Source organism: Grammomys surdaster, unplaced genomic scaffold (assembly GCF_004785775.1).
Source record: "Grammomys surdaster isolate TR1022 unplaced genomic scaffold, NIH_TR_1.0 126187, whole genome shotgun sequence".
NCBI classification, from domain to species: Eukaryota; Metazoa; Chordata; class Mammalia; order Rodentia; family Muridae; genus Grammomys; species Grammomys surdaster.
In genome coordinates, this window is record NW_021620993.1 from 9,189,400 (window position 1) to 9,207,516 (window position 18,117).

The following is an 18,117-nucleotide window of genomic DNA, read 5'->3' on the forward strand; positions in this document are numbered from 1 at the left end:
CTCTGCCTCCCAAGTGCTAGGATTAAAGGCGTGCGCCACCACTGCCCAGCTTTCTTCCTCTTTCAATAATGAATATCCCAAGTATAGTTTCCAAACAGTTTCTAAATAAATTCACATAGCACAAACTCAGCTGGCAAGCCTACTCAGACTATGCTGGCTAACTCACATGACAGAAATGGTCCTCATCACCACAGAGGTCCCACAGAGGCTTCTCAGTCAGGACACTAACTTTTAACCATGACAACCATGCTTTTTAAAGAATTACTTCCACATTGCCAAGTGAGAACAGCTTGGAGTAAATGACCTTCAAGGTTGTTCCGGTGCAGAGACATCACAGATAATAAAGAGGGGGCCTGGTGAAGCAGTTCAGCAAATGACAGGGGCTGCTACAGGAGAGAAGCCAGCCTCGCTTCACCCCCTTCCCAAGCCCCCTTTATTTAGACTCAGAATACTGGAAACCTGACACTCCAGTTAGGCAGGAAATGGGCATAAGGACACCCCCCTCCCCAACCCCAGCTTTGCTGCAAGCTCCGGGCCTGAGCAGACAAGCCCATTGTGTGGCCTAAGAGATAAGCTTCTCCAGGCACAAAGGAGCCTTTTCTTTTTTGTGCCCTAAGGCAGGTGCGAGGGACAACTCTGTTCGTCCCTGGCTCTGCCTCTCTGTCTAATCCAGATCCTTTAGGTCCAACCAGGAGAAGCCTGTTCCCATCACTTGATAGCATGTAGACATCTCAGATGTGATGGATTTAAAAAGTTGTACAAGGCAAACATAGTGTCGGATGTCAGCTGAGAAATCAAAGTGGCAGAGCTTGTACAAAGCCCTTCTTTAAACAGTATGTCACCGTCATCTTCCTCCCTCTGTTCTGAGTTCAGCTTTGATGTAGTATTGGATAAAACCCCTAGACAACAAGTGTTTATTATCAATGTCAAAGCCATTCTAAAAGCATCCGAATAGCTTAATAAAGAGCAGGCAAACCTATCCTCACTTCTCTGCAGCACCAGAGCAAAAGGCCTGGACTCTGAGGTGATATCATCAACAGGCTCAGCCTCTCTTGCTTTTGAAGTATAAACTGGCAATTCAGGTCTGGTGCATTCCATCAAATCAGAGAGCTGTAGCCCAAGGAGTTAAAGGGGAAGGTGCTGGGGGAAGATGCTCCCAGCCCCCAGGTACAGCCCTCTGGAATGCTTATGGGTGCACTCCTGCAAGCCTGGGAGTAGAGAAGACATGGGCACTCATTTAGCAAAACCAGTAGACAATACCAAAGACCCTACTCCTTTCTCTAAGTGCCCTTCCTGAGCCAGCCATTCTTATGAACAGAAAAACTAGAGGAGGATAAGATAGCAGAAAAGGAGTGACTGTGTGGATAAGAGTGTGTGCATGTTCATGACTGTGTATGCTTGTGTATGTGCGCATGCTCATATTCTTGTGCGTCCATGTTCCTCTGTACATGCATGTTCATGAGTGTGTGTGCATGCATGTTCATGCGTGTGCTTGTGCTTGAGTGTGCATTTAGAGACTAGAGGTCAAACTCGGGTGTCATTCCTTAGGTGCAATTCATCTTTTTTATTTTGAAACAGGGTCTCTATCACTGGCCTGAAACTTCCCTAGTAGCAGGCCAGATGCCCCAGGGATCTGCCTGTCTCTGCCTCCCCAGTGTGGGGATTGTAAACACACAACCATGCAGAGCTTTTGTTAATGTGGGAATGTAAGGCCCCCAGAGTGGAGAGACCCCCACTCAAACCACAGGAGAGTTTGACCATCCAGAATCATACTTTATTTCCGGATTTCGGGGTATCAGTCGACTAAGGCCGATGCTCACAAGGGGAGCGTCGACCTCAAGGCTCAGGAGCAAGGGGTATTTAAAGGAGAAAACCGCAAACCAGGGGGGTGAAGGGGGAAATCAAAAAGAGGAACAGTAGTTAGTCATAAACCAAGGTGGGGAGTGGGAAACATCTTACACACGTCATAAACCGGGGTGGGGAGTGGGAAACATCCTGTACACATCTTTCTCAGGAATGTGACCTTAACCTAGCCCATTGTGGTCAGTCATTTCCCGGAGTATCTTGACCAACCTGTATTTGTAGTTCTGCTATTCTTTGTCGGAATGACCTGGCTGACTTGCCCCCTGGCTAATTCTTCAGGTGGCCAGCTAGTTCCTGGAACCTAGGCCTGTAAACCTGCCAACCTTAATTCAGATGATGGGGTCTCAAGCTTCTCTATGAATTTTTATATCCTTACAGGAGCTACGGATCAAACTGGGGTCTTTGGATGAGCACTACACTAAGATATCTCCCTAGCATTTTTTAAAATATTCATCTACTTATTTGTATGCACACATGTGTAGGGAGCATGTGCACATAGAGAGCTTGTGGAGTTGACCCTTTCTTTCTGCCATCCGGGCTCAAGTCATTGAACTTAGGTCATCAGGCTTTGCAGCAAGTTTTGCCCACTAAACCATCTCAGCAGCCTACAAGTTTTTATTGATACAAAATATTAATTTGCAAAACTTTGAAACTAGTGAAGAACTGGTTAATGAGCATAAGTAAGCCTAACAATGAACTACAAAGGACACGGGCTAGAGAGATGGCTCAATGGTCAAGACCATGCACTGCTCTTCTGGTAGACCTGGAGTCCAATTCCCAGAATCCCATTGGGTGGCTCACAGCTACCTGTAACTCCAATTATAGGGAATCTGACTCCTCTGGCCTTCTGTGACACCTGTGCTTGTATACAAGCACATAGACACATATACACATAATTTAAAATAATAAAACACATCTTTAAAAAATACAAACGACAGCAGAGTGGAAAGATGGCACATATAATACTTCAGAGGTTTGCCAGGCAGGGTTCTGGTAGCGATGGGCAGCAGGAGGACTATCCAACACTTCAGAAAGCTTCTACTTGGATTTGATTTAGGTTTTTGAGGTGGGGACTTATACAGCCCAATAGACCTCGAACTTACTATGTAGCCAGGGATAACTTTGGACTCCTGATCTTGCCATAAACTCTCAAGTGCTCAGATCACAGAATGCATACAACCATGACTGACTTAGAACAAACTTTTAGTGCTTTTACAACAAGAAACGAAAAACTACAGCAGCAGCAAATATGGGGACAGTCAATCAGTTGATACAAATTAGGATAGCCATAAAGAGCTGAAGGGAAGGACAAACAAACCAACAAACAAACCAATATGATCTACAGGCCTGGTAATGTCAAGACAGCCACAAAGGCCTAGTGTGTGAGCATGGGCATGTGGAAGACAGAAGGTAAACAGAGTGGTCCACACAATGCAGAGATAAATGTGTTGGCTCAGCTGGGTCAACAGTGCCCCATGGTTAGACGTTCATGTACCAACAAACCAGAGTCATAGTGTGGAACTTGGAGGATGGCTCTGGAATCATTTGTCCTTGTCCTAATAGCTCAAGAGGCAGCTGCGTACCTGTCCTAAGAATGATTAAATTCACCACATTGCTGAATCCTGAGTCACATTATCATGATCTTGGGTAAAATTAGCTGAAAAGTATAAACAAAAGTGCTTGGAATTTTTGCTCTGGCTTTTACATACTTGTAATTCTATTTTTATCTTTCTGCCTCTGTGTGTGTGTGTGTGTGTGTGTGTGCCTGCGCACATAAGTATGTGTGTTCAAATGTGTCTATGTATGTGTGAGAGAGTGAGGTTGACTTTGGAGGCTTTCTCCACTGATCTCCACGTTATTCACTGAGATAGTGTCTCTCACTGAACTCAGGCTAGCCAATAGGGCTAGCTAGGTAGCCAGCTCCTGGAACTCCATCCTTGCCTTCTGAGCACTAGCATGACAGGTGGGCTTTCAGGACATCCCAGAATTCACTTGGGTTCTTGGGATGCCAACTGTAAACCACAGGCCATCTCACTGGCTGCCAGTGATTCTCAACTTGTCTTTAATCTCAGAAAACAGAGAACCCAATCAAAGCTGTGGCTCACCTCCCACAGAAAATCATAAATATACATCTGAAGACCACAGAGTTAGGTTAGGGCTTTCTGTTGGAGCCAAACAGTGGCTGTGTCTGTAGTCCAGCTGCTTGATATGCTTAAGAGTAGAGTTGCTTGAATCCAGGAGTTCTGGCCTAGCCTAAGTAACACGGCAGAGGAAGGTTTGGGTTCCAGATGGTCTGACTATCAGCAGCAGCGGCTTTGATGCCCATGTGCCCACTGGTAGGAGGACTGCCTGAGAAAATCATCCCAAAGAGATAAGAGAGTGAGCAGACAAGACACTGCTGTGGATGCCAGCAGAAAGCAAGCTATAGTAGAGAAAAGGGAGAGAGGAAGAGAGAGAGAAAGACACGGATTCACTTTTACTTATTTTTATTTCTGGTGCTGTTTCACTGTATGTTTATCTGTGCACCACCTGCAGTGCCTACAGAGGCCAGAAGCTGTCTGATCCCCCAGAACCAGAGTTACAGACTGTCTCCCATGTGGGTGCTGAGAATCGAACCTGGGTCCTCTGGAAGAGTGCTAAGTGCTCTTAACTGTTTAGCCATCTCTCCAGCTCTGACTAGTTCACCTTAGAAACAATGATATGGTTCTCGGAGTTGTCCAACAGGAGATAAGAAAGCATTCCAGTTGTGAGGAGAGCTGGAAGGAGCTGGAAGAGGAGACTGGAGATATCTTGAAGCACTATGGCCCCATCTTACCTGCAATAGTTGTGCTCACCCAGACCTCCTTCCCCATTGGGGTATTTCAGCGTGTTGTATGGATGCTGGAAAGTCTCGTTCCAGAAGAGACATGGCTTCCCACCTTGCAATGCTGTCCAGCTCTGCGTCCCCCTATAATCTGCACCGTTGGCTGTGAAACATTCTAGAAGAAAGAAAAAACAGCATACTAATTTTCTGGCAACATTTATAGTTTCCTCCCTCTCTGGTGAACGTTTTATTTGTTTTGTTTGGATCAAGCTAGAAATGGATCATGTTTTGCTAGATCTTGGGCGGCCTGCTAGGCTGACTGAATCTACAAAGAGGTCCCCTACAACACTGGCACTGTTGGCACCAGCTTGTTGGGGCCCTGGGAGATTTCCCCTTGAAGTCCACAGGTCCCAGTGAAGATATAAACATGGAGCTGAAATGTGTTAGAGTCCCTGCAGTGAACCAGGAAACTTCCAAATCTAGAATAGTTGCTAGAAGCCATGCACATGGACTTTTGGACCCTCAGAGGGGGCCACTGCTCTCACCAGCGTCTCCCTGTGGTAACTAGAACCAGGTCAGCAGCTGTAACTGAGTGCTCCCCTACAGTCTGAAAGGCTGCGCTGCCACTTGGATTTAATAAGCATCGGACACAGCAATGCTTTGGAATCCCAATCACACAAATCGGGGGATGACTCACATTCCCTGGTAATGAGGAACAGTCCTCCCTGTGCAGTCTGAGGTGCAAGAAAACAGCGGCAATGGAGGACGGGAGTGGCACTTTCTTTCACCTCCTTCTGAAATGCTTTCCTAGAAAATGTGTCAAAGTGGTCTCAGGTCCCCTTTTATGTAATGACAGATCCTTGCAGGTGCAATCATGCACTTCTAAAATCCACTTCTCAGCCTGGGGGTGGGGGTGGGGCCGAGGCCGACGGGCTTCCTCCCACATATTGTATACATTAAACTCACAGAGATTCATGGGAAAGGCAGAGTACAAAGAGCGATTTTTTAAAATTAGCTTAGTTAAAAGTGACAGATAGAAGCACTTCAAACACTTCTTTAAGATGTATCACCAGAACCCTGACAGTCTGGGGGAGTTACACCAACATTCTTAGCTCTCCTCCGTTCTTTCTCCTAGCACACAGTGACCTATAACTTCCGGTAATGAGGACATGATGCAGCCTCCCACTGGAAAGTGCATGGGCCTGCTCTAGACTAATAGGCATGTGGACAACAGGAACACAGCTTTATCCCAAAAGACATCTGACTACTTAGAGAAACCGTCCACAGAGCAGTTTTCTTCCCGTCACGCCTTCCTCCTACCAGCTGGTCTCTGTGTTTTGTCTGGAATGGCACCATTTATGGACAGCTCAACTAATCTACAATTCTAAGACACAGAAAACCATATCAACTTACCATGCCTGGTGCAATATTAAATTATTTAGTGTGAGTCCTTAAGTACCAAGAAGATTTTCTACTAGGGGTCTACATTAACAAAAAGCTCAAAGATAATTGGGCACAGCGACTCAGCATAGAATGGCAGACATCAACTCAAGGCTGAGCGTGGGTCATCGCTTGGATTGCTGCTGACTGGCTCTGCGGTGGTGGACAGGTCAACATCACTCACATCAGTTCAGCTTTGCAATGTTCAAGTGTACGCCATGCTTGCTGATTTAGCACACTCCGCCTTACACAGGAGGCAGCCAGAGCACTCGCCCACATCCCATGGGACTCCAGTGGGAATATCCTTCCTTTCCTTCACCCCACTTCCTGAAAACCTTTTGTCACCTCACCTTTAGCACCTCTGTCTGGGACCACTGATCACGAGGGAGCAGTTTAGGGTTCACTTTCCTCTTCTGCTCCACAGCCCCCTCTCCACACAGAACTCAAAGGTCCCAGGAGAATGAAGGTTTGTCCTATGGGTGTTTGTGAGGCCTCTCTGCTGGAAACCCAGCTCTTCCCTTAGTTACTCACTGTGGTCAAGCCACACTGGTCTGCTTTTAATCCTGAGAACATACTTTTCCATTTCCTGCCCAAATGTTCTTCCTCTAATATTTCCAGTTGCAAGATAAACATTGCCCCTCAGAATTCCCTTCCCATCTCTGCCTACCTCTGCCTCCTTCGTCTGTCCACAGTACTATCACGAGGGATATACATACACAGCCCTAAATCCAGGCTGCACACACTGCACACAGGTTCAACCAACCGCACACACACACTGACATCTTCCTAGCTAGACATCACCCCCTGAGCGGTGTGAGCTGACAGCTATTCACACAGCACTGTAACGGTTTGGGTGTTCTAAATGATCTCAGGATTACTAAAGGCATATGAAGGTTGTACAAATGACAAGCAAACAAGTACCTGCACTGTGGGTCCTCAGAGGCCAGGGCAAATACTGCATGGATTCCAAGGGACAGCCATATTTGAGAGGGCGGGTAGGGGAAGGATAATGTTTGTGGTGTATTCCACCCACACCAGAGCCCTATTCCAACCTAAGTAATTCTGTCGCCTAACCAGTTTTGGAATCAGAGGACTAGACAATTCTATGACTATCACACCAACCTCTATCAACTGCTACTATTTTAATTGCTATGTTAAAATATTTTTGTCCTATCCAATCTTATACACCAAAACATTATATTGCAGAGCTGGGCATGATGGTGTACACTTTTAATCCTAGTACTTCTCAGGGAGTGGGAGGTAGAAGAGTTTAAAGCTAGCTTTCAAACTTGAACTTCTCAGAGTTTGAACTAGAGCATTCCAGGTTAGCCAGCGCTATATAGTGAAAACCTGTCTCAAAACAACAATAACAACAACAAAACCCACATTATGTTGCCTACCTTAAATATAGACAATAAGAAATACATCTTAAAAAGAATGAGGGGGCACTGGAGAGATGGCTAAGCTGTTAAGAATATTTGCTACTTTTCCGGAGGACCTGAGGTTGGCTTCTAGTATCTAAATTGGGCAGCTCACGACTGCCTGTAATTCCTGCACCAGAAGACCCAATGCCCTTTTTGGCCTCTCCAGCACACATTTAGCATATAATATTTATGACAAACATATAAACACAAATAAAAAGAAAAAAAATCTAAAAACAAAACCCAAAAACCCAACAAGACCAACCAAGAAAAAAAAATCCTCAAAACCAAATCAAATCAAACCAAAATGACAACGACAAAAACCAAGTAGCAAGAAAGCAGGGCATGGTGGCACTCACCTGTGGTCTCAGCACTTGGGAGATGGAAGGCAGGGGAGTCAGACAGAACAATGACCCTCCTTGGGTCTAGGTCATTCTTGGCTACAAAGTCAGTTAAAGTCTGGCCTGGGTTGTGTGAGACCCTGTCTTAAACAAGAAAGCAAGCAAATGAAAAAGGCCAGTGACTCACAGCCATCAAAACAGGCTTTCACAACCAACAGCCTCGGCAATACACAGTACCCTATGGGTCGAGTTCCCAAAGATTTGGATGATTTTATTTCTAACACAAAAGGGTGTGCCACAGAAGGGATTGAGATGTCACTTAACAGCAGAAATGAGACTGGGAAGCCTTTTCTAGCTCAGTTTGTTTTTCTCAGATCTACTCTTTCTAAAATTTTTTTGAGACAGGATCTCTTATAGCTCAGGCTGGCCTAGAGCTATTATGCAGCCAAGACTGGCCTCAAACTCCTGATCTTCCTGCCCCTACCTCTTTATATATACATATAAAATATATTTATTTTTTTCAAATTGTAATTTATACTTATCCACACAGGGGTTATAAACACAGAAAGACAGGATGTGGGGAAGGGGATGACATTGGAGTGCGGGTGTTCAGGGGGAATACAGATATCTTTCAGAACAGGGTATCAGCTAGGTTAGGGTTTAGGGGACAGGTTGCTATGGCTCTGCCTATGATTCGCTTGTCCTTATCTAAGTTGGTATTATCTGCCAAGGCTACCTATTTACAAGGTCTATGACTACTCAGGCTGGTAAACTGTCACAAAAGCTGCCTATTTACATTAGCTTATAGCCATCTGTTTCAGTGTTTATCCACAGTGACCCAATACTTGGTGTTAGTATACATGTATGACAGGCCTATTGTTGATTTTAGGCCTCTGGCTGGTTTTAGGCCTTCAGTGTGCAAGCAGGGCTGCCCCTGACATCTCCTCCCTTCTCTAAGTATAGACGCTGCCCCTACCTCTTAAGCACTAAAACCACAAGTGTGGTAGTCCACTCAGGAGGGTTCTTGGATCTGTTCTATATAAGCATACTAGATTTTTAATGATTTTTTTAAAACTAAGCTTGCCCAGTGTGTACCAGTGGTGAGGAAAAGACAGGAAACACAGAGTGTTGCAGACTGAAAGTTATCTGTGCATCTTGACATTATCAGGGTGTGGACGAGGTCATGAGGACCCTGCCTCCCTTTCTACTATGAAATTCACATAAGCTTTGTCTAGATAAACAAGGAGATGCTCAAACAACAAAGAAAACCACTTGCTGCCTTGTGTGTTCACATTTTCAGTAAAAGGGAATGAGTAAAGGCAAGAGACCTAATGTCTACACCACCATTCATGAATTAACTCAACATTTATTTGATCCTTACCACTGCCCAGAGCTGCGGCAAATAAACAGTGGATTCTTGGTGTTCCCATGTTAACAGGGAGCATACTAGGAAATAGAGGGGCCAGGCAGGGCTGCTCCTCCCTGATGAGCAGGTGAGTGTGCAGGAAAGAGCCTGCGAGGCCAGGATAGGCAGGGCCTTGAGGGTTACACAGCACAGGCCCACACTCGGGTGCATACACACAAAGAAAGGGAGAAAGAGACGAGGAGGAGACACGGAGCCCACTGTTCTCTGGTTGAAATCCAGCTGTCAGTGTGGTAACACATACCTTAACTTATTATGCCACTTAAGTTACATAATTCAATAACTACACTTATGAAGAAAATACAAATTGACACATGTACTGTGTTTTAAATTTCATGTATAAGCCAAGTGTGATGGCACACATCTTTAATTTCAGTGTTTAGGAGGCAGAGGCAGGCAGATCTCTGAGCTCGAGACCAGCCTGGTCTAGAGCTTTTTCATAGAGAGACTCTGTGTAAAATAAAAAAGAATAGAGGAAGAAAAAGAAAGCAGAATAAAATAATACTTAATGTTTCTTTGGGACAGGATCTCTTGTAGTATAGGATAGCCTCAAAATTGATAGATAGCCAAGCAAACCTCAAACCCCTGATCCCTCAGTCAGTGCCTTCAAAGTGCTGAGATTTGGCACCATTTCTGATTCTTGTGTTTTGAGTTAAAGTCTCACACTTTAGCACAGGCTGGCTTCAAACTCCACAAAGGCAGCCCTCTTTGCCTTGGCTTCTCAAGTGCTAGGATTATAGGTATAAGCCAATTTGTCTGGTTATCAATTCTAGCATTTAAAACAAAATTCCAGAGTACGTTTTCTTTCTTTTTTTTTTAATTAATTAATTTATTTATTTATTTTTGGTTTTTCAAGACAGGGTTTCTCTGTGTAGCTCTGGCTGTCCTGGAACTCACTCTGTAGACCAGGCTGGCCTCGAACTCAGAAATCCACCTGCCTCTGCCTCCCAAGTGCTGGGATTAAAGGCGTGCGCCACCACTGCCCGGCCAGAGTACATTTTCTGATAAGGGTATCTACTAGGCTTTAGTATATATATACATACATATAATTTATTCTCTGTGTTCTTGTGCATGTGTATGGTGGATGTGTGATGGTCAGAAGACAACTTGACAGATTCTTGGTTCAATCCTCTCACCCTGTGGGTTCTGGGGATTGAATCAGGTCATCAGGCTTAGTGGCAAGTGCCTACAGAGCCATCTTACCTCCCTTTTGTTCTTAAAATAGCTATGAAATTCAGTAGGTGGATAGTTTATAGAACTACAGAAGTTCTTATCATTTGGAGGAAAGCTGATAGTACTATGAAATGTTCACACAACAGCTGCTTCCCTGAAGGTGTCAGCTGAAGTGTACTGGAGGGAACATCTTCCAAACCTGCAATCCCAGGCAAGCTGCCCTTTGCCTTCAGACATCCCAAAGTACCATGGGATGGTTTAGTTATGAGTGACCCTGTGATAAAGGAACATGTGACCTTGGGAAGGAAGTGGTTCCCAAACTTCTTCCATATAGCATGCTGAGGCTACATCAGGACCCCCCCCCCCAGCTTTCCTCAGCAGCCCCTAGGAGTACTGGTCTCTGCAATCTTGTGGAGAGAGGGTATCAGCTTTACAGGTGAGAGAAGACAGTTTAGGGGACAGAAGGCCCTCTGCACATGCAGGACATATTGAGAGTCACTAGACTCAAAGGAAAATGAGAGCAAGATAAATAGTTAGCACCAAATGGCTCCAGAAGTCCCGGCCACTGGCCTTCCCTGTTCTGTTTTTGTTCTCCTGTGAAATGAGGGGGTTGGTGCAGAAGGTTCTGATACTCCTTTACTTTCAACTCAATTTCTAAGATTTAAGAAAACAGAACTAAAGCCGGGCGGTGGTGGCGCACGCCTTTAATCCCAGCACTCGGGAGGCAGAGGCAGGCGGATTTCTGAGTTCGAGGCCAGCCTGGTCTACAGAGTGAGTTCCAGGACAGCCCGGGCTATACAGAGAAACCCTGTCTCGAAAAACCAAAAAAAAAAAAAAAAAAAAAAAGAAAACAGAACTAAGATTCAAAAGCCTGGGATGACTTGAATAGAAAAGACTTGGGGCTTAAATTCTCTTCTAGGCTTAAAAACCCTACGGTTCTTCATGCCTCTCGAGTGCAGGTAAGAAGCCTATGGTCACAGACAAGCATGACACTTGCTTCCTGTTAGGCCCTTTCCATATGCCACCTAGGCCCTCCTGCTGCTTAAAGAAAATTGCATCTTTAACATAGAAATTATACAAAGGGGAAACAAACAAACAAAACAAGTCAGGGCACTAGACATGCTTAAAATCCCAGCACTCAGAAGCAGAGGCAGGAAGACTGCTGTGAATTTGAGGCCAGCTTAGGCTATATTCTAAGTTCCAGGCTCAGTACAACCATATAGCAAGACTTTGTTTCAAACAAACAAAAACAAATGAAAGGAAGAAAAAGGAAAAGGATAACAGAAGCTTACATGTATCTATTTGCATCTGGATCAGAACAGGTAAAAGCCATTCATTGAGAAGCCTGCCTACCCTTTGGATACACTGTTGCCTCTTAAAATATTCTCTTCTAATATCTGTACTTAAGTCTATACTAAAATCTCTTTGATTTTGAGACAGGGTCTTAGCTTGTGACAATCCTCCTGTCTCAGTCTCCAGAGTACTGGCACAGGCATGAGCCTCCATGGACAGTAAAACCTTTTTTTTTTTTTTTTTTTAGTAAACTCCAACTTCGCTTCAACAAATAAAATAAAATTCTGAGGAGACATCAGGGCATTGGCACTTACTCATTGGATATTTGATGATACCAGGGAATTGCCACATGTTTGGTTTCTATAATATTTACTAAGAACACTTATCACTTAAGAGATAAGGACTGAACCATTTACAGACTAGACGGGATGATATGGAGGGTGGAGAATGAAATAACATTGGTCACAGTTGGGAACCCTGGCCCTAGGCAGCAGGTATTTCTGGCTTTCCTAGATTATTTTTGTGCATTTCTCAATTGCCATAATAAAAATGGAAGCCATTCTGAAGATCATTACTAGCATGCCATTTTGTAATAAATATCCTTTAGCTTCTTGTTAAGAACCATAAACTCAGCTAGCCAAGTTTGCACCCATCTACACTCCAGATGATCATTCATGTATTAATTATGCTCTTAGATTACATTAACTTTGCAAAGTGACCATAGGACAGGCTGTACTTCTGCCCAAAGTGGACTAAGCACATAAATACTCACGGGAACTTTTGAGGCATCAGTAGCTTTTCTATTATAACAGAGCTTCCTTTTCCTTTAAGGAGACTGTTAAAGACAGTAGCATGGACCTGAGGGTACGGCTCAGTAATAGAGCACCTCTGAGCATATATGAAGCCCTGGTACTTACTTATACATATGTACTTACACATATAATATACAGTAACAAAAAGAAAAGACCATGCTTCCCAAAGTTATTGTAACTGACTTTACATTTTTGATTTAAGAGACAGGGTCTCATGTAGTCCTGGCTGACCTGGAACTCAGTATGTAGCTGAGGCTCTCTTCAAACTCCTTCCTGCCTCACCCTCCTGAGGTGCCAAGACCAGCCTAAGCATGTGTACTTGTGGAAGGGAAGTTTGAATTCTTCTATTGATTCTCTAAAGTCTTTATAAGAAATGAAATACTGAATTATGTAAAAGGCCATTACAAGAAAAGCAGCCTACAGTGAGCAGAGGGTTAAATTTGGAAGTTGTCATAGAGAGAGGTCTTATTTATTAAACAAAAATTTTAAAATGAAGCCAGGTTGGGGTGGGGACATGCCTTTATCCCAGAACTCAGGAGGCAGAGGCAGGAGGATCTCTGAGTTTGAGGCCAGCCTGGTCTACAGAGTGAGTTCCAGGACAGCCAGGGCAGCAACAACAACAACGACGACAACAATGACGATGGAGGACTGAGGCAAAACGGCTCAGTTGGTAATGGTGATTGAAGCCAAGACTTACAACTTAAGTTTGACACTCGGATCCCAGATGGCTGAAGGACAGAACTAACTTCAGCAAGTTGTCATCTGACCTCCAATATAAGCATGGCAGCAGCTCTCTCGATCTCTCTCCCTCCCTCCCTCTCTCTCTCTCTCTCTCTCTCTCTCTCTCTCTCTCTCTCTCTCTCACACACACACACACACACACACACACACACACACACACAGACACACACACCACTAAAATGTAATTTGTTTCTAAAGTGAAGCTGCAGTAGCAGTACACACCCTAAGCACTAAGGAGGCAGAGGCAGGAGGATCCATGCAGATTCTAGGATAGTCAGGGCTACTATCCTAACCAAAAATAAAGACATGAAAAAATAAAGCCTTTTAAAAAACTGAGTTGTCAAAGTAGAGAAGGAAGGTGGGGTGACACTCTATCACATCTGGCTCTCATCTGGAGCATGCTTCCCTCCCACCCAGGCAGGGCCCCCCGGGGAAACACGCTATGGGTGTTGCTGTGAACACATGTTTTTGCCAGGAACAGCCACCATGAATATGCAGTAGTGTATGAGAAATTTCTACTTAGCATTTAGGCAATGATTCTCAAATGCTGTGACCTTTTAATATAATTCCTTATGTTGTGGTGACCCCCAACCATAAAATTATTTCATTGCTACTTTATAACTGCAACTTTGCTACTTGTTATGAATCCTATCTGTAATGTAAATATCTGATGTGCAGGATATCTGATATGTGGCTCCCAAAAGGGCCAGGCTGAGAGTTACTTACTCAGGGTATTGAGAATCATAAAATTGTCTCCCTGATACACAAGAGATAGTTGGGCTTTGTTTAGAGCTTTTCTTTTTAGTGTGCTAAGGATGGAATTGGTGAGCTTTACACAGGCTAAGCACCTCACTGTCAGTCAACTACACCCTCAGCCCAGCTTCGCCGCTAACTTAGCAGCACTGACGCTCCTAACGCATACAGAGATTAAATAAGCCTTAGTCTAAGGGTAGTGGGAAGTTAGCTGCTCTGCAGAGCCCTAAAACATTTCATTAACAAAGTTCCTCGAGAGACTTTACTGTCAAAACCAAGAGGACTGATTCTCTCATGGTTCTCTGATGACACGGAGTTCATCATGTTCACTTACCCATGTAACATGTAAACACCACAGTGTACTATGTGGGCCTACCTGATTGATGGTATGAACCATTTAATTATCCATGTAATATGTGAACACCATGGTGTACTACTATTTGAGGTATTTATCCATAAATAGCCTGTCCTATCTTAATATCAGATTTCACACAAAAAAAATTTCACATAAGGAAACAGTAAATGTGACATTTTCAAGCTCCAAATTCTGCTTTCTGATAGACAGTAACTTCGTTTACTGTCAACAAAACAAAACAAAACCCTCAGAAAGTCAGAAGGTGAGCTGTCACAGGGCTGGGCCAAGACAGATAGTGGTCCACTCCTGTAGGAAGTGTAAACAGGTCACCGGTTCCGGTGCACAGACGCTGGACCCATCTGAGGTACCAGTGAGCTTCTACAGCATTTTACCTTTTGGTTTGCCCGTGGGGATCCAACTCAGGCTATCCCACTGTTGTGGTGCACCATCCTCCAAGGATGATATGACTGCTATGATCTTAATCAGGACAGCTGTGATGACCTGCAAGAGACCCTCAGGCTGCAATTCCAGCCTGGTTGTACTTGGTTTGGGGGCAACACAGGAGTATATAAGAGTAGAAAGAATAACTGTACAGCTTTGAGAGTGGGTAAAGGTGGCTAGAATAGACTGTTCTATAGCACAGCTCTTTTGGGGTCACCATACTCCTGTATATAAGCCCAATAACATCACTCATTCTCCAAGCTGGGCCTGACAAAGCTGTTCCCAGTGCCTTATCTGGGAAAACAGGCATTATTCATGTTTCCCAAGGAAAAGCTAAAGCAACACACATATGTTAGGCAAGCCGTCTACCACTGTGCCTCACACATGCAATTCTGGCATTGGGAAGATGAGTCATGTGCTTAAGGCTAGTCTAGGCTAAGAGTGAGACCTTGACTCAAAAATAACTTGGTGAAGTGGTGTCCATCTGTAATCTCAGCATTTGGAACACGGGATCAGGAGCTCCAGGTCTCAGCTACTCAGTGAGGACAAAACTTGCCATAGGTAAGCCCTATCTCAATACTCTCCACACAAACTACTACCCAAACCACAGCAATCTTCATCCTCCACCTCCTCACTGAGCTTCATTCCCCATCTCGGGACGCGTCCAGGCTTTATTTTTCCTGTTAGAGACTGAACCCAAGCCCTGCACCGCAAAGCACACATTTTACCAGTGGACAGTCCTACACTGCCTAACTTTGAATCCCCCCGAAGGTAGATCTCAGGAAAGGCTGTTTTTGTTTATGTTTGTGAAATGAGAGAAGAACATAAACACATAGTTTGCAGGGGCAGGGGGGATCTGTTACACAATCAAGTGTCCCAGTTTTTATTTTTGCTTTTTGCCTATGGATCAGCCTTCTGACTGCCTAGCAATCACCTCTGAGAAGTTCCAGAAGGTTCTGTGTCAATCAAACACCTGAAAGTCAAATATTTGCTAATTTAAAAAAACCCTGCCAGACCAGTGCCTGTCATCCCAGCACTCAGGAGGCTGAGGCAGGAGGACTTCAAACACTAAGTTAGCCTCTGACACATAGTGACACACTGTCTCAAAAGACAAGTAGGCTGAAGATGTAGCTAGAGCCTACGTTAGTAAATGAGTTCTACCTCCAGCATTTACTAATCACTGGGCATGGGGATGCAGACCTACAATCCCAGCATTCAGAAAGCAGAGGCAGGAGAATTATAGTTCAAGGTCAGCTTAGGCTACATGAGAAATCCTGTCTATGAATGAACAGACAGACAGATAAATGAAATTGATGATAAGGTCACGCCTGTGCCCTTTTAATTTTTAAGACAGTCTTGTGTAGTCCACTTTATGACCTCACTACACAGACAAGGAAGAACCGGAACGTCTAATCTTAGTGCTTCTACTCAAAAGTGATGGGTCCCAGGTGTGTGCTACTGCGACGGCAATTATACTTGGTGCTGGGAATAAATCTGAGACTTAGTGAGTTAGGCCAACACTTTGCCAAGTGAGCCATTTTTATATTCTGAGTTTGCTTTAAGCAGGAAACACCTGGTTCATATCTATACCTTGCCTCATGATCATGTGAGCAATCCTATGGCTTTTTATTTTCATTTGCAGTCCTGGATCAGGACTTTACTCATGTTAGGCAAGTGATCTGGCCCATTGAGTTATACATCCTTAGCCCCTAGCAATCCTATTTTGTACTGTCTCAAGTTCTCAATCGGACTAAAAAGAGATTAGATAAACTAATAAAACCCAGCTCTCAGACAAGTTTTATCAGCACTGCCTGTGACCTACTTTTAAAGTCAGATGACCAGAAAGTTCTCCACTAACGGAGTCCTGGAGGATGTGGTTCTTAGTCCACAGAAGCCAGACTCTGGGCTTTTCAGCTTCCTTTAGCTGGTATAGGATGGCCGAATAATGCCAGAGTTCCTGAGGAGGGAACTAACTGCCAGGTGGACAAGCTCTCTCTGGAGCACATCATCAAAGTAAAGCCTACAGCAACAGTTACTGGCTTCTGAGATCTGGCACAGGGACAAACAAGACCTAGGGAAAGATACTGGCATGCAGCAGACATTTGATAAGCACTTGCTAATTGATCCCAACATAAAAGTCCAACTCAAGAGCCATGCTCCTCAGGGAGAAGGATTACAGCTAAAGGAAGGACTCAACCTAGCATCCATCTAGACCAGGCAGGAGTATTAGAAGAGCTGAAAGACTCCACCCTTCAGACCCTATACCAGGTAGGAGGATTGGCAGTGCAGTCATCCATAGACACGCAGAGCAGCAGCACTGAGAACAGAGCGGGGCTGAGAGATTGGCTCTGACTGTCCACAGCTGAAAGGCTCATGCAGTGTTCCTCAGATCTTGGAGGAGGGCCCCAGGTTCATGCCTTAGGCTATGCAGTGCTTCCTGGATCTTAGAGGAGGGCCCCAGGTTCATGCCTTAGGCTATGCAGTGCTTCCTGGATCTTAGAGGAGGGCCCCAGGTTCATCAGACACAGGGTGCTCAGTTACATCTGAATCTCAGATAAATCCTAAATAGGAGCTGAGGGTGTAGCTCACTGGTAGAGCACCTGCCTTGCCTATGCCAGGGCCTGAATTCTACCTCAGGACTAAAGAACAACCACACACACAAACAAACATGTATAAATGTTTCCCCTACCCTTAACCCAACTACTGAACAGTTTCTTAGAAGTATTCCCAAACACTGAATGAGGCACACCAAAACTAAAAATCTGTTTTGTATTGACCTGTTCTCAAATTTAGCTGGGCATCCTATACTTTATTTGACAATACTGAGAGGAAGTAGAAAGCCAGGAAATCCTCACTCCATGCAGGTTTATAGAATGCTATGCACTGAAATGCTTAAGGAGCTTAGATGAAGACAATGAAAAATGTTCTGTTTTTCCAGCTAGGATCTCATGCAACCCAGACTATACAATGGAGGCTGGCCTTAAACACCCAATCCCGGTGCTTCTATGCCTAGAGTGCTGGGATTATAGGCATGTGTTACCACACCAAACTTGTACTTCTTTTTGGTTTGTTTGCTTGCTTTTGTTGTTTGAGATGGGGTTTCTCTGTGTAGCCCTGGCTGTCTTGGAACTCAATTTGTAGACCAGGCTGGCCTCAAATTCAGTGATCCACCTGCCTCTGCCTCCTGAGCTCTGGTATTATAGGTGTAATGTCTCTCTCTCTCTCTCTCTCTCTCTCTCTCTCTCTCTCTCTCTCTCT

At 44.5% G+C, this 18,117-nt stretch overlaps 1 protein-coding gene across 1 annotated transcript in view; it reads right to left on the reverse strand.

Annotated features, from left to right (window-relative positions):
* Kremen1 (kringle containing transmembrane protein 1) overlaps nt 1-18,117 on the reverse strand; it is a 72,551-nt gene that overhangs the window by 47,980 nt on the left and 6,454 nt on the right. The window contains exon 2 of the mRNA XM_028758121.1: nt 4,679-4,841. Coding sequence (XP_028613954.1) covers nt 4,679-4,841 — 163 coding nt within the window. The remainder of the gene's footprint in view (nt 1-4,678; nt 4,842-18,117) is intronic.